Source organism: Cebus imitator, unplaced genomic scaffold (assembly GCF_001604975.1).
Source record: "Cebus imitator isolate Cc_AM_T3 unplaced genomic scaffold, Cebus_imitator-1.0 Scaffold426, whole genome shotgun sequence".
NCBI classification, from domain to species: domain Eukaryota; kingdom Metazoa; phylum Chordata; class Mammalia; order Primates; family Cebidae; genus Cebus; species Cebus imitator.
The window spans coordinates 1,089,486-1,105,372 of record NW_016107741.1 but is presented as its reverse complement, the minus strand read 5'-3'; the positions used below and the strand labels follow the sequence as shown (position 1 = coordinate 1,105,372).

The 15,887-nt window shown below is 45.7% G+C and overlaps 1 protein-coding gene across 4 annotated transcripts in view; it reads right to left on the bottom strand.

The window, feature by feature from the left end:
• SHROOM2 (shroom family member 2) overlaps positions 1-15,887 on the bottom strand; it is a 157,969-nt gene that overhangs the window by 60,854 nt on the left and 81,228 nt on the right. Inside the window, exons 1-2 of one of the 4 annotated variants that reach the window (XM_037731854.1) lie at positions 11,487-11,534; positions 1,041-1,189 (exon numbers count right to left, since the gene is read on the bottom strand). The exons of 2 other annotated variants lie outside the window; for them this stretch is intronic. In XM_037731854.1, the coding sequence (XP_037587782.1) occupies positions 1,041-1,141 (101 nt within the window). In that variant the 5' untranslated portion in view covers positions 1,142-1,189; positions 11,487-11,534. Of the gene's footprint in view, positions 1-1,040; positions 1,190-11,365; positions 11,558-15,887 lie in introns of those variants that run through there. One more of the 4 variants, XM_037731855.1, reaches the window with a different exon arrangement.

Genomic DNA, 15,887 nt, shown 5'->3' with positions numbered 1-15,887 from the left:
GGTTTTACCATGTTGGCCAGGCTGGTCTCAAACTCCTGACCTCAAGTGATCTAGTCACCTTGGCCTCCCAAAGTGCTGAAATTACAGGCGTGAGCCACCACGACCACCCAGCCCTTCTCTCTAAAATGTGTTCCTCCATAAATATGGACAATTGTTACTTGTCAATTTAAAATCTTACAAATGTAAAAATCAATAAAGAGCATTTATTCTAAATAAATAAGCAAATTTTGCCCTCTCCCTGCCCCAATATGAACATAAACATAATCTCCTATCTTTTGCTGGAGAAAAGGCATATGGGTCCACCAGGCAGCTGGGTCACACAGAGTTCAGACAGCTTATCTCTATTTACCTAGGTAACAAAGTAAAGACAGCCACCTTCTGGTAAACTAAGACTAGTAGCCGCATCTTCCCCTGAGCCTGTGAGTCAACCAAAGATCCCCCCAGGGAGTCATGACGACCCACTCCAAAAGGCTAGAGTCCCTTCAGCCAGGGCTCCTGAACGTGGAGGAGCTTTCCTGGGCTCCCCTACCACAGTCCCCACCATCCCATGTGTGGCTTCTTAGTGTCTGGGCCACGCCTGCCCAGGTGTGATGAGGTGTGTCTGGTTAGAAATCCCGACGGACAGGGGAACACTGCCAGGCCTGAGAGCCTCCCAAGCTCACTTCTCCAGCTTCAGGATGGGAAGCCAGCTTTACTTTTCTCTAACTTGGGACAGACCTGACTGCTGATAGCCCAATCAAGAATGGAGAAAGAGCTTAAGTGGGCTTCTTTAAGTGCTTTGTGGAGATCAGACTTTTTCCCAGCAGGCAAAAACATTAAAGAATATTATGCAATAAAGAACATCTTACAAAATAAAACTGAAAAGCATTTATAACACAAACCTTTCGAGGACTCAGATCATTTTAATGAGGAAAAGTATATGGGTGGTAAAATGTGGAACATGCTGACTTTATGATTGTTTCCCAGGAACCAAAGACAAAGCATAAAAGACAAATTCAGCACCCCATGGAAGTAAAGCAATTGTAAAACCCAGACTGTACCTCATGGAATTTCTCAAAATCCTCGTAAGGAAGGTTCTGGCCATGTGAATTTCATTTTCAGCTGGCTTTCTCTGTGCTATGACATCCACAACTTCTTTCATCTTCCTTTATAGTTAATTACTGAAGAAAATAAACTAGACTGACTGAAACTGGAGGAAAGGGGAGAAAAAGAGAAGGCTAGGAAAATAAAACGTCTGACACTCAGGACGACGCTAGTTCAACCCTGCTACGGGAATAACTGGGCTACTAGCTGAGTCAGAGGGACAGCAGCTCTCCATGGGTACAATCAAAGTTCTCCCAGATAAACTATCATTAGCAAGCACATATAAGAATGTTAGCAACAGATTTTGTTCTCACAAAGTATGCATGCAAACAGCTGGGTGCTGTGGCTCACACCTATAATCCTAGTGCTTTGAGAGACTGGCATGGGAGGATTGCTTTCAGCCAGGAGTTTGAGATTAGCCTGAGCAGCACAGCAAGACCCCATCTCTGCACAAAATTAAAAATTCAGCCAGACATGGTGGTGTGCGCCTGTGGTTGTAGCTACTAGAGAGGCTGAGGTGGGAGGATGATTTGAGCCCAGGAGGTTGAGGCTATAGTGAGTCGTGTTCGTGCTACTGCACCCCAGCCTGGGTGACAGAGCAAGACCCTGTCGCTTAAAAAATTTATACGTGTGATAGATTATGAGGAATCCAGTGACCTTGTGACACCATGACATGAAGAAGCCCAAGTGAGCCACGTGGAAAGGCTGTATGGACAGCGACACCAGACAGCCCCAGCTGTCGCCCAACCTCCTGGCCCATGCACCAGACACAGGAGAGAAGGAAGTCACTTGCACATATGGCCCCTGCAGAGGCGATGTGGAAAGACTGAGGAACCCAGCTGGCGGCCAGAACTAAGCCCCAAAGCTTTTGGGCATCTGCTGCTGCTCAAGCCAGCCCCGCAGAGGCCCCTGTCATGGGGGAAGGGAGAAAGTGAGTCCCTGCTGTGCCCTGCCTCTATTCCTGGCTTTGGCCCTGGACATCAATCCCAGGTAGAGCCACTGACGAGTCATGAGGGAAGAGGGAGGTCACTTATCCTTATTCAAAAGTAGTTAATTGATTTAAAGTGACAACATCCAAAGTTCAGTTCCTTAGTCATTCTGGCCACACTTCGAGTGCTCACTGGCCACATGTGGGTAGTGGCTACTGCATGGGCAACACACAAATATGGACCAATTGCAGGCCTGCAGCTGGAGCACAGCCTTAGAGATGTAGTCACCCCATCTCATCTGCATGGCAGGAACGCTGCTACCCGCCTACGACTGCCTGCTGCCTGCAACCCTAGCACAGTGACTGTTCACACCGCCTCCCTGCCCAACCCTTCCATAACGTGCAGATAACTACCTTTTGGAGATTTACTAGAACATGTTTTTAGTATTGAAATAGCCAGCCCTAACACATAGCATGCTTCTGAGTACCTCCATATAGCCCAATTGCTTTGTGCTCATACAATTTTACAACTAGAAATTCTATTTGACACCATTAATTTTGGGGCAAGTTTTCATGCAGCAAAGATGATCAAAATGGAGAGGAATCATCTTAAATCTGCTTTTAAAAATAAAATCGTTTTTCATTTTAACTTTTTGTAGAGATGGGGTCTTGCTATGTTGCCCAGGCTGGTTTCAAACTCCTGGCCTCAAGCAGCTCTCCTGCCTCAGCCTCCGAAAGCACTGAGATTACAGGTATGTGCCACCATGCTCAGCCTTAAATCTGCTTCTGAAAATCTGCTTCAGGAAGTACCTTCCTCCCCATGTACACCCAGCTTCAGTTTGCAGAACTGTTTCAAAGAAAATGAATCATTCCCATGCACCGATTCCTTAAATCCAAGTATGAAGAGAAATTAGCCCTTTAGCTTGGTCAGATACATCAGAGGAGACAGGGGCTTAGTGGTAACATTAACCTATGCTGGCAGTTAGCCAAAAAACCCAAAACACATTTCAACCTTCCACAGGCCTTAGGCTAAAACAAGAATACAGGGTTGTGAATGAATAAGGCAGTGATCACAGAAGCCCTCTAGCAGCTGAGAGGGCTAAACAGTCCCATTCCTGGACCAAAATGTCATTCTGTTTAAATCTGAATATGTTTTAAAATAAAATTGTAATAATAATATCATTTCAGATTTACTCTTTTACCTTAGAAGTTTATTCTATAATGACGATATTCAGCTTATAGCTAATATGGACTTTAACAGCTGGCCATTTAGTCAAAACGTTTACTGTTCCATGGATGGTAGATGGACAAACAAAATGTGGTCTATCCATACAGTGGAATATTACTCGGCAATAAAAAGGAAATTCTGACATATGCTATAACATGGAAGACCCTGGGAACCGTATGCTATGTGACATTAGCCAGTTACAAAAGGACAAATACTGTATGTTTCAACTTATAGGAGATAGCTGATTCATCAAAATCACGAATGCAGAAAGTAGAATGGGGGTTCCAGGTGTTGGGTGAGGGAAGAATAAGAAGTTGCTGTTTAATGCACATAGAGTCTCTGTTTTGTAAGATGAAATAAGTTTCCGGAGATTGGCTGCATGACATGAATACGCTTAACACTATTGAACATTACGATGGTTAGGATGGTAAATTTTACGTGTATTTTTACCGTAATTAACAACAACAAAAAACCCCCAAAGTGTATATTGTGCACCTCCCATAGCTATGGGACAACCCTGTGGATGTGTCCATCAACAGGGACAAAAAGACACAGGGTTGAGGTCAAAATGCAGGACAGGGAAAGAGGAAGATAGGAGAGTCAGAACTGGGGCATCACAGCCAGGGAGGCTGATGGCATGGAAGAGGGCTTCCCATGGACGGAAACACATGTGCAGAAGGCAGCTTGGGTGGGAGCTGTCGCAGGCAGGCAGGGAACCTGGCATGGAAGTGCGACTTCCATGCCTTCATAAAAAGCATCTTACCTGGTTTACATCTTTGAAAACTGTCTGAAGAGAATGACCAATGCTCTATGAGGCAATGAAAAAATGAAAACAAACCCAGAAGCTCCTTTCTAAAAAGATAATACACAGACATATATGTTGATTTCAAGATGACATAGTCAGCAGTTCTTATGCGAATTATGGCTGTTTTTTTGTTTTTTTTTTTTGGTGGGGGAGACAGGGTCTCTCCTCTGCCACTGAGGCTGGAGTACAGTGGCACGATCATGGCTCACTGTAGCCTCGACCTCCTGGGCTCAAATGATCCTCCTGCCTCAGCCTCTCATGTAGCTGGGACCACAGACATGCACCACCACACCCAGCTAACTTTTTGTATAACGAGAGATGGGGGTCACGATATATTGCCCAGGCTGGTCTCATATACCTGGGCTCAAGCAATCTGCCTGCCTTGGCCTTTCAAAGTGCCAGGATTACAGGCGTGAGACCCTGCACCTGGCCTAGGGAAATTTTTTTAAATAGGCAAATGAAGACACACAGTGAAAAGACTTATACTCTTTCTGTTTTAACTGACGATATCTTGGTTACTGTGGACAGTGAAAATTTACTAAAATATAGATGCTTTTTGTCCCAAGTCCTCTGAATTTCCTGGTGCATAATAAATATACTTGGGGACTAAGCCAGGGTCAGACTGGTTTCTGTGGGCACGTATGAAACAGCTGGATTGGCGTTGATAAGGAGAAGCAGGGGACCTTCAGCCCCTGCATACAGGTCGCTCAATCACAGACCCATGGAGCTGGGGACAGAGCGCTCTGGTGCCACCTAGAGCCTCCCTACACTCACAGTCCCTCTGGCTCAGTTTCAAGGGCTCCCAGAAGGACTTCCGTAGACTGAAGACTGTGGTGTTTCCTCCTGCAAAAGCCACACACTCTTTCAAGGCTTTAAACTACCTTGTCCCTAGAACTGTGGGTCTCATGTGCAGGACAGACATGTTTCTGTGCATTCCCTTTCATCCTGCAGACTTGACAAGTGCCTTTCTTTCCCCAGTCGGCCTGGTTTCATGACCATTCTCCCAAGCCATTATATTTTAAAATCAATAAAGTTATATGTAGGTGTTATATTTATTTAACTTAAATTTTTTTTTTTTTTTTTTTTTGGGACGGAGTTTCACTCTTGTTACCCAGGCTGGAGTGCAATGGCGCAATCTCGGCTCACTGCAACCTCCGCCTCCTGGGTTCAGGCAATTCTCCTGCCTCAGCCTCCTGAGTAGCTGGGATTACATAAAAAAAATTTTAAAGAGATGGGGTCTCATTATGTCACCCAGGCTGGTCTTGAACTCCTAGGCTCTAGCAATCCTCCCACCTCGACCTCCCAAAGTGCTGGGATTATAGGCATAAGCCACCACACCTGGCCCATGCCATTATCATTCTTCCAAAGCATAATCTTTAATCAATGCACACTATTCCTTTCATATAACAAAACACCGTGATATTGACAATACTGAGTTTTCTGGTACTCCACATGGAACTATTCATTCTAATGGTGGGTTCCCCTGAAATCCCTTCCCACAGATTGTATACCAAAGTTAATTGAAGCTTACTTCAATTTTCTAGAGTAATTTGATATGCTAGGTAGTGTTTTGGGTTTTTTGTTTTTTTTTTTTTAGGACAGTGTACAGATCACAAATACAAAAAATGCCAGGATGTTACTGAACATCAAGAACAAGAAACGTATGTTTGAGCCCAGGAGTTCAAGGCTGCAGTGAGCTATGATTGCACCACTCCACTTCTGCCTGGATGACAGAGCCAGACTCTATCTCTAAAAAAAGAATGAACAACAGATTAGATATCAAATATCCTGTAAAATAGAATTATTTTGTAAAATTATTTTGTAAAATAGAATTATTACAAGAACTGCTTCAATGAAATCTTTATTACTGACAAAGAGCAGAATTCCTTCCCTTCCCTCAAACTAAAAAAGAAAAAAAAAAAAAATCACGAATGTTGGGTTATTTTCCTAACCTTTTAGAAGAAAGCAAAGAAGCACCACCTCCCAAGACAAATAGTTTGTGTTTCGTGCCCCCAGCTAATTAAGCGCACAGTAAGAGCGCTGGCTGGAGGCCAAGGCAGGGGTTGGGAGGGGAGGCACCTTGGCTGCTGGGAGCCTAAGGTCTGAAACACAGGCCCAGCTGGTCCCCCTGCCTGGAAATTGTGATGGGGGATGGGGGGATTGCATAGGTGGGGGGCTTTTGGCCTACACTGGGAGCTGAGGAAGGTTTTTTGGGGAAACAAATAAATAATGGTTTCTAAGAACTTCTTGGAGATAAGGAAGGGGAGGGTTTGAAAGAAGAGACCGCAGCTGGAAAGGCCTTGCAGATACAGGGCCAGGATGGGAAGTTCTGAAAACACTCCGGGGGGCCTCAGTGACTGCAACAAGCTTCCCGATGTCAGCCCCCAGGGTTTGGGGAGAGAGGAATTTACCTGGCAATTGCTCACACTCTTCTAATCCTTTAAACAAAAAACACTTCCCTGTAAAAATCAAATGAACCCTGGCTCTGATTCCGCTTCCTTCCTTATCTTGCCAGTCCTCTGGAAGGCTTCTTTCTTTCCCAGTCTACACCTCCTGCCGGATCAGTCTCCAGCACGCAACACAGCTCTAGCCAGGTCTTCCCCTCACTCCAGAATGATCAGCTGCTCCCACGTTCCCCAGAAGGAAGTCCATGCTCCTGGGTTCTCTGTGGTCTAGTCCAGGGGTTCTCAGAACATGCTCCCTGGGCCAGCAGCAACCGTAGCATCTGGGGTCTTGAGAGATAAAGCAAATTCTCAGGTCCCTAAGACCTAGGAAGTCTGGGCTGCAGTGGGCCAGGAGTGTCTGCACCACCTGAGCCGCTCTGTGTGAGCCGCTGTGTGCTGGCCCCATCCTGCATTTCCACTTCCCTTTCCCAAGCCTCCCTTTTGCTTGCCTCCCCTCTGCTATTCTCACTAGGACTTCCATCTGTGGCTTCCAGCTTTGGAACACCTGGTATGGCTGGCAGACGTTTATATCTGCCTCTCAAACCTGGCTCAGCTGCAAAGGAGGCTCCACTGGCCTGTCCTTGACAAAAATTTTCCTGGATCGGCTTCCACCCTTCCTTCCTCTCTGAGCCCGCACTTGTGAGAGCTCCTCAGCCCACTCAGCTGCAAGCTCCTGGAAGGCGGGACCTAAAGGAATGATTGTAACCACATGGTGGGAGTGCTTCTCACATACATCACATGAATGTACACAAATACGCCAGAGCACTCTAGAAATGGTTAACTCTGCGTATATTTTCTATAAGAAAATGTCGGCCCCCAAGGGCACTGTGGGAAGATTTATACACAGAGTGCCTTTTCCCGGGCAGCGGTGCGGGCAATGCCTACGTGAATGGTGACATCATGCCGATAAAGTCCACGGCCCTAGGAGATAAGAGGCAAGTACTTCCTGCTTTTATACATGAAGAGAACTGAGGCAAGATAAAAATTCCCAAATGACCTAAGCAGCTGAAACTGAGACATCAGAGCCTCATTGTAAGCAAACGCCAGGGCCCAGCAGCAGCATTCACGTGGGTGAAAGCCCCAGTGTTGCTGCCTGCCCACCTCACCCCTAGCAAGAGCATGCCCTGCCTCTGGCCTCAGCCTCTGGTGTTCAATCTGGGTCCTATAGCAGAAAAGATCACAGAGGAATGCCGAGGAATGCTACAGGATCCACAGGCAGAGCAGACCCGAATGATTGGTTTTCCCCATTAACTTCTGTAACCATCATTTCTATAAACCCATTACTGATGGAAAGAAAGGGAAATAAAAGATCTCTCTCCCAGTATCCGAGCCACTTGTGTTCACTCACTTCACTAAAACATCAACATTCAGCTTGGTGTTTTCAAAAGGGTACCCACACAGTTTTCTGGCTATGTTTCAACAGAATGAATTTGTTGGCAAAGAAACTTAGCACATTCAAGTGTGCAGCCATTAATATGACTAATTTTATATAGCCCTAAGGATGAACGCCATGGATATAAGAATAAAGACATAAAAAGTCCCACTTGTTGAGTCAACATATCAGTACACTCATGGCAAAAGCCATACCAAAAAAAAGCAACAAGACATTGCAGACTGCGGTCCTCTAAATGCTATGCATACAGCATTCTAGCCACGTAAATAGATGCAAAGAGAAGGGAAAGAGATTTCAAGAAACAATCCCCCCTACCCCTTTCTGGAATTCTGCCCACTAGAAGATCTCGGCAAACGATACCACCATCTAGCAAACTCCCTTTCTGGAGTTCTGCTCATTACATAAAGCCCATAATAATTTACTGCATTTTTACTCAATTTGTCCTCAAATTCCCTTCCCAGAGCCCATGGTTACTCAAGGTACTAGGAGAGTTGATATTCTTCGTAGAAAAACAAAAAACAAGGTCTAGAGAAGGGATTCGAAGTTTAGGGAAAGTAAACAATAAAAGGGACTTTAGAGTCGCAGTGCAGCAAAGAAACATTGAACCCGAACTATGAAAAGAGATGAAACTCAGTGGCAAAATCTGGGGGGCGGGGGGGCGGGGAGTCCACGAATTCCTCTGAATGTGAACTTCTAGGCACTACCACCATAGGTTAGCTGAATGTGGCAGTAGTGAAATGCTATTACAATTAAATAACATTTCTCCAAAGGAAACCTGTGCTTTTACTCCGAACTTTTTCCGGATCCTATATACATTCAGAGAACTATTAGATACCACCGCACCTGTGGTTACTATGGTAAGCCAGATGTCCACTCATGTGCAATCATCAACATATGCCAAATGGCTGATAAAAATCTTCCCTTATCTGATCACTTATCATCTCACCAAGAGGAGAAGGCATCCTTTGCTTTGCAAGAGCATTGAGCCAAAGAACTTTCCTCTGTGTCTTTACATTTAATAAACTACCAGGTCATAGTTGGAAAATCAAAGCAGTGAAATCACTGAAGAAAGATCTGATTCCTTCCTCTTTTTTTGTCATTTACTATAGCTGCAGGGCAATGAGTTTGCTTTCCTTATTATTAAAGGCAAGCACACACTATCAGCAAGAGTCAACGGTACAACCACCCTTTGTGGTTCAGAGAGCTGTAGCCACTTGCTCTGTCCATGATGCTGGCTACATTACCAAAGCATGGTCTGGACACCGGAACTCCCTGAGTGATTTCATCAGCTCATTTCATAACCCCATCAATGTGGTCATGACCACCATCCAACAAACCCTTCTGAGCACTCTCCTTCAACATGCCATTTCATTCCATTCCAAAGGCCTTTGGACTCTAACCGTCACAAACAGGCTTTCTTCAGCAATAAAACCAACTTATCAGGCAACTATCCTAAATGGTTTTTATGAGGACTTGGTTTTAAAAGTACCCTGAGATAGCCAAGACATGGAAACACATCCTGCAGCTGGGGACAGGACGGGTGTGAGTGTGTCTGCGTGAGAAACAGGCATGGGATGAAGCTGTTTTCATTATTGAGCATTTTCTTTGTGTGAATAAATTAGCAAGTCATATTAAATCAAACAAACAAAAAACAAAACAGGCTTTCTTTACAGATAAACCAAGTCCCTTACTTTGTACAAAGGGCCAAGGCTGTGTCAGGTACTTCATTTCTTCTCCCCAAAACTCTCCCACCTGAGAACCAAGGGGTGTTAGTGGTAACCACGCTTGAGGTGACAGTTCTAAGAAGAGGCAACATTTACTCCGCCTTTATCACTTCTTGGGCAACCATCACTCATGGCTCTGCCAATTTCACCTCTCTCTGCCCCTTGGCAACACACTGAAGGTGTGTCTGTCTCCATCTGGACTAAGTGGCCAGTGCAGAGCAGAGCATGCCACAGCGTGCCAGTGCCACCACAGCCAAGACATGCTCAGTGTGCTCCATGTGGGACAGACAGAGTCTCTGGGAGCTTCTCAACCTGCAAAGGCCTCATCTACCTGTCCCTTAGGAGTGACTGCAAGGGTAAGTGGCACACTGGACAGAAACCACATGCAGGCTCCCTGCCCTGCCAAGTCCATTAAGAGGTCAGCACACGAACCCAGGGGCCCTCAGTGTCTACTGGGCTGCTGCCTCTCATAGGACACCGCTTCCCAGACAACAGCTGCCAAGACCTGTCCCCAGATCCCTGTGCCCTCAAGTCTCAAGAGAGGACATTCCAGGGTCTGCTCTCAAAGTCTCACCAGAACACTCTTCTTTCCAACCCAATAGCAAACTAGGAATTCAACCAGTGTAGATAAACCTTTTCTCCTACGTTCGGGGCTTTCAATTTTGTGGATCTCATTAGAACTGCTCCATATTTAAAAATAAAACTCTACTCCATTTACAGAACCCATAAAAAAAAGTCATTTAAACTTCATTGATAATGCTAATACTAACTTCTCGATTCCTCGAACCTCAAAATAAACTTAACCTGTACAGTGTGGATCCCACTGTGCAGCATTCACAGGTCCTCCAGAGACCCCAAACACACACAAAAATCAGCTAAACATTGTCTGTAAGTCTTACTATATTAGAAACCACCACTATTTGCAAACATTGATTCATCTGATTAAATTACCTAAACCAGACACTAAGGCAAAACCGCAATAGAAGTAACTTTCCCCAAAATAAAACAATTCTGATCAACGTAGTTTTCTTTTTCCTCCTGATTTTACTTAATAAAAACAGTCAGTTGTTTGGGTGTGGTGGTTCACACCTGTAATCCCAGCACTTTGGCAGGTGGAGTGGGGCAGATCTCTTGAGGCCAGGAGTTCAAGACCAGCCTGGGCAACATGTCGAAACCCCGTCCCTACTAAAAATACAAAAATTAGCCAGGCGTGGTGGCACATGCTTGTAGTCCCAGCTGCTGGAGAGGCTGAGGCACGAGAATTGCTTGAATCTCGGAGGTGGAGGTTGCAGTGAGCTGAGATCGTGCCATTGCACTCCAGACTGGGCAACAGAAGGAGACTGTCTAAAAACAAAAAGAAAAAATAAAATTAAAAGTAAAACCAAAAAGCTGGGCATGGTGGTATGCACCTGTAGTCCCAGCTACTCAGTACACTGAGGCAAGAGGATTGCTTGAGCCCAGGAGTTTGAGGCTGACTGTCAGTAGCCAACGCACTCCAGCCTGGGCAACAGAGCGAGATCTCATCCTTCCTTCTTCCCATCCTCTCTCCCTTCCTTCCTTCCTTCACTCATAATAAAATAAATAAATGAAATAAAAACAATAATGGAAAATAGCCCAAGCAAGTCAGGGTCTCCTAGGTTTAATAAGAAAATAAACACAGTAGCAAACAGCCATAAGCCCCCAAATGCTCACAGAATAGAAATACCCACTCCTGAATCACAGACAAAGACATCAGACAGACTCGAAGGCATGGGTTTCACCTGACGCCCTCCAGTATCCCCACTAAGGAGCATGCCCTCCGTCTGACCATGCACCATTTCTGCCTCCGGAGTAGCTCTGGAGGGGGTGGGGTGCTACGGGTGGGTAGGTGGGGGTGTAAACCTGCTGACGTCTTAGACGGCCCCTTACTGCTGCCACGCTGTTGCGAGTAGCAGCTCCCAGAACATCTGTGCTAATCAACCTTGAGGCTGCAGGGCCACCTGCTCCAGGACAGCTCCAAGGAGCCAGCAGCAGAGGGGGGCACAGCACAATCTGGGCTTGCAGCAGCAGTCAGGGCATCTTAGCAATGCCCACGAGGGCACGCATGGTATAAGAAACTTGCTCCTGGCAAACGTCAGTGTTGCCCTTTGACGTGCAGCCTCTTCTCTTCAAATGCAGGACCACGCCACATGGTCTTGCAAACCCTTACAGCCTGCTGCAAAAAACCCTCCCCTCTGCTGCTAAGCTGCTCCTGAATGCAAGCTTAGTGGATGTAATTGGATTCACAAGAGGGTTTAGGGCTGCCAGCAAAGAGGCAGGAAATGACATGAATCAACCCTATCCACGATTAGGCCCCCACAAAACAACTCGCAACACATGACTGATTCAAGAGAAACTGCCCACAGCAGGGTCAATGACAAGGTGGCAGGCAGACTTCTCTGTAAAGAAAACTAATATTATAATGCATATTTGGGGGAAAGCCAAAAAGGGTAATTGCAAAGCTTTAGAAAATAATTTTTAATGTGATATTTAAAAGAAATTTTCCCTAGAGTGTTTGAAATTATAGGTGCTAGAAGCTGAACTTATAGCAATTTGCCTGTGAAGTGAGAAAAATGGATGACTCTGTCCCCAGCGCTGTTAATGCAGATTTCAGGGACAGCACTGAGTGGCTAGGACAAGCCCAGCTACGCTAGGAGCTGCCGTCCCCTCCCCGGTCCTTCCCCACCCTCCCAACCCAGCTCCCTCTCCTCCGGCACAGCTCAAGGACATCAGGCAGACTTCCCTTTTGCACTAACCCAGCTGGGTTAAGTTAATGGGGAAAATGCCAAAGGGCCACCCAGTTTCCAGCCTTCACCTTCCCAAGCACATGTGCTTAAGCCAGCAAAAGGTAGACCCACTGCTACTACCCAGCAAAAGAGCCTGTGGCTCTCTGTGAAAATCCCAGAGCCCGGATTCATTCAAGACCTGCCCAGGACTCTTCAGGGGTGGGCCTGGGCACCTAGGAAAACAGTGCAGAGGAAAAAAACTGGACACACACACACACACACACACACACGTAATAACAGGCCACACATCTACCCTGAACTTTCCTGCAAGGAATACTTTTCCAGCCAAGTAGAGACAGAACAACAAGCCGCCTGAGAAGAAAGGGAAAAGGAAGACTGCCAGCTTCAGCCTCTCCTCCCAACCTAACCGATGGATCTGGCTCCTGGGCAGCACCCCCTCCCCTGACATCTCGGGCCGTGGATGCCACCTGGGCCTCATAAGGAAGAACATCTGTGCCCTTGGTAGGGCTGACTGTTACACGTTCTTTGTCTCCAACTCCCCCCGCCCTGGTTGAGAGGAAGCGCTGACGCTCATTTGTCTGCGGAGATAGTGATCCACCTGTCTCCTCCCGCATCACTTTCCCAACACCAGCTTCTCAACCACCACAGGTCCACATTGCCCATGCCTGTGAAACAAGATGCCACCGCTTTGTGAAAGTGGCCCATCGCAATCCTATCCTGGCCACCTGGTCCCCTGGTCCCCACACACACAAAGATAAAACGAACCTACAAAATAAGACGTGTAGCAGCTGTCACTACAGGGAGGGGAGCTTATCCATGAACCACCATTCAAACGATGTTTTAAAAACCATGGAGAGTCCAGGTTCGATGGCCTGTAATCCCAGCACTTTGGGAGGATTGCTTGAGCCCAAGAGTTTGAGGCTGCAGTGAGCTATGATTGCACCACTGCACTCCAGCCTGGGCAAAAGAGCAAGAACCTGTCTCTCACAAACAAAAAACCATGGATACTGCACTTTACACAGAGATGTATGTACCTCTTTCCCTCACCACTTTTTTGCAGATGGGGGCAGACGATTGCAACAAGTCAAACAAGGCTTGGGCAAGCTACTTTACCATTTGATCATGCTTTAAGCAGAGCAATATAGAATATGAATATGTTGGTGTCTCAATCTATGAACTACCTGCAGAGTTCTTTTCACGAACTAGCCACTTGTAAGGGTACACACTCCGTCCTGGAGCATAAAATGCTAGAAAATGCTACCTAATCCACAGAGACAGAAGGCAGATTAGTGGTTGCCTAGGAATGGGGAAAGAGGAGAGCCGGGAGATTTAAATAGAGATTTATATTTAGTTAGAGAAGAATATGTGTTCTGGCTTTAAGAAAACAATTTTGAAAGCACCTATTGGTGCTTTTGTAATAAGGAAAACCACATAAAGGTAGCTGGATTTTTAGAAGTTACATGCACACAGTTGGTCACAGAAGTCTTCTGTGTTGAGTGCTGTGTGAGAGCAGAGGAAAAACAGCTTGTGGGTTTTTTCCTAACACAGTTATTGAAAGTGTTTGGAAATAAAAGTCTGTAAATACACTCCTCTGCTTTCTCTCTCGTTACACGTTACTTAAATAAAATTCTAAACCACATTATCATTTTGTCCACAACTCTCATTTAAAGGAAAGTGGGTCTGCAGAACACAAAATGGTGATTCTCCACAGTGGCTCCCTGAGATCCTTCAGGGCAAAAGTTTAATTCTCTTCCCGAATCTTTTAAGCCCCTACTCAGTGAAACCAGCCAGCAGATGCCCTGAGGCCTTCTCTCTCTTCACCCACCAACCAGTTCTCCTGGGGCATGGCTTTCCTTTGAACAGATTTTAACTTTTTAAAATTGATTCATTTTTTTGAGACAGAGTTTTGATCTTGTTGCCCAAGCTGGAGTGCAATGGTGCCACCTCATCTCACTACAACCTCCGCCTCCCGGGTTCAAGCAATTCTGCTGCCTCAGCCTCCAGAGTAGCTGGTATTACAGGCATGCACCACCACGCCTAATTTTGTTTTTTTTTGTTTTTTGTTTTGGGTTGTTTTGAGATGAAGTCTTGCTCTGTAGCCCGGGCTGAGTGCAGTGGCTAGAATCTCGGCTCACTGCAACCTCTGCCTCCCAGGTTCAAGTGATTCTCTTGCCTCAGCCTCCTCAGTAGCTGGGATTACAGGCACATACCACCACGCCCAGCTACTTTTTGTATTTTTAGTAGAGACGGGGTTTCACCATGTTGGTCAGGCTGGTCTCAAACTCCTGACCTCGTGATCCGCCGGCCCTGGCCTCCCAAAGTGCTGGGATTACAGGCGTGAGCCACTGCGCCAAGCCTAATTTTGTATTTTTAGTAGAGACGAGGTTTCTCCATGTTGGTCAGCCTGGTCTCAAACTCCCGACCTCAGGTGATGGTGATTCGCCCACCTTGGCCTCCCAAAGTGCTGGGATTACAGGCGTGAACCACCGTGCCCAGCCCCTCCTTTGAACAGATTTTAGACTATCTTTATCACTAAATATGTACTTCTAGTTCAAAAAAAGAATCACATCTACCATGCTTCTAAACATGTGGAACAATACCTGACTTCACTCTCATAACTTGGGAAATGCAAATGTAAATAATGAAACCATATTTAACCTATCACTTTCACAGAGAATACAAACAAACAAACTACAAATATCCTACGCTAGAGATGATGTGATAGGGGTCTGAGAAACTTGCAAATGTCTCTGAACATTCACAATGCACACACCTTCTGACTCAAGAACTCCCATGCACAGCTCAAAGAATCCTCCCATATCAGCCTCTTGAGTAATTGGGACCACCAGGCATGCATTATCATGCCCAGCTAATTTAAAAATTTTTAAATTTTTTAAATTTTTTTAAGAGATGGGGTCTCACTATGTTGCCCAGGCTGGTCTCCATCAAACTCCTGGGCTTGGGTGATCCTCTGGACTCGGCCTCCCAAAGTGCTAGGATTACAGGTGTGAGCCACCACGTCTGGGTTTTCCTCATTTTGAACCTTTTCTGGATAGTTTTGGCATGTCCACCTCCCCCTCCTTCAAAAAAGGCCTTTAGGAAGATGTCTTGGCTGGTCCGAGTGCAGTGGTGTTTACAAATAATTAGTCACAGTCAGTTACAGGTGTCTTTGTTCCTTCTCCACCCCTCTACTTCACTTGGCCAGCCTTGAAAAAAAATTGTTGTTTTCAAAAAAAAGGGAAGATATCTTCACGTCTGTACTAAAAATGGAACTAAATGTCAGTCCATTATTTAAAATTTACAGCCAGCCTTCAAAAGAACGTGCTAATTTTGCCAAAAAGGATGTGTAGGCATTTTCCTGTGAATAAGCCAACTATAAAACCAAGGTGGGGAGTTATTTCTCTTTGAAAATGGCATATCACCCAACATTCTCGTCGTAACCAGGACTATTGTTTTAGTTACTGTATCATGTCCCCAAGTTCACTTTCTAACCTCTTAAAACCATCCACGCTACAGC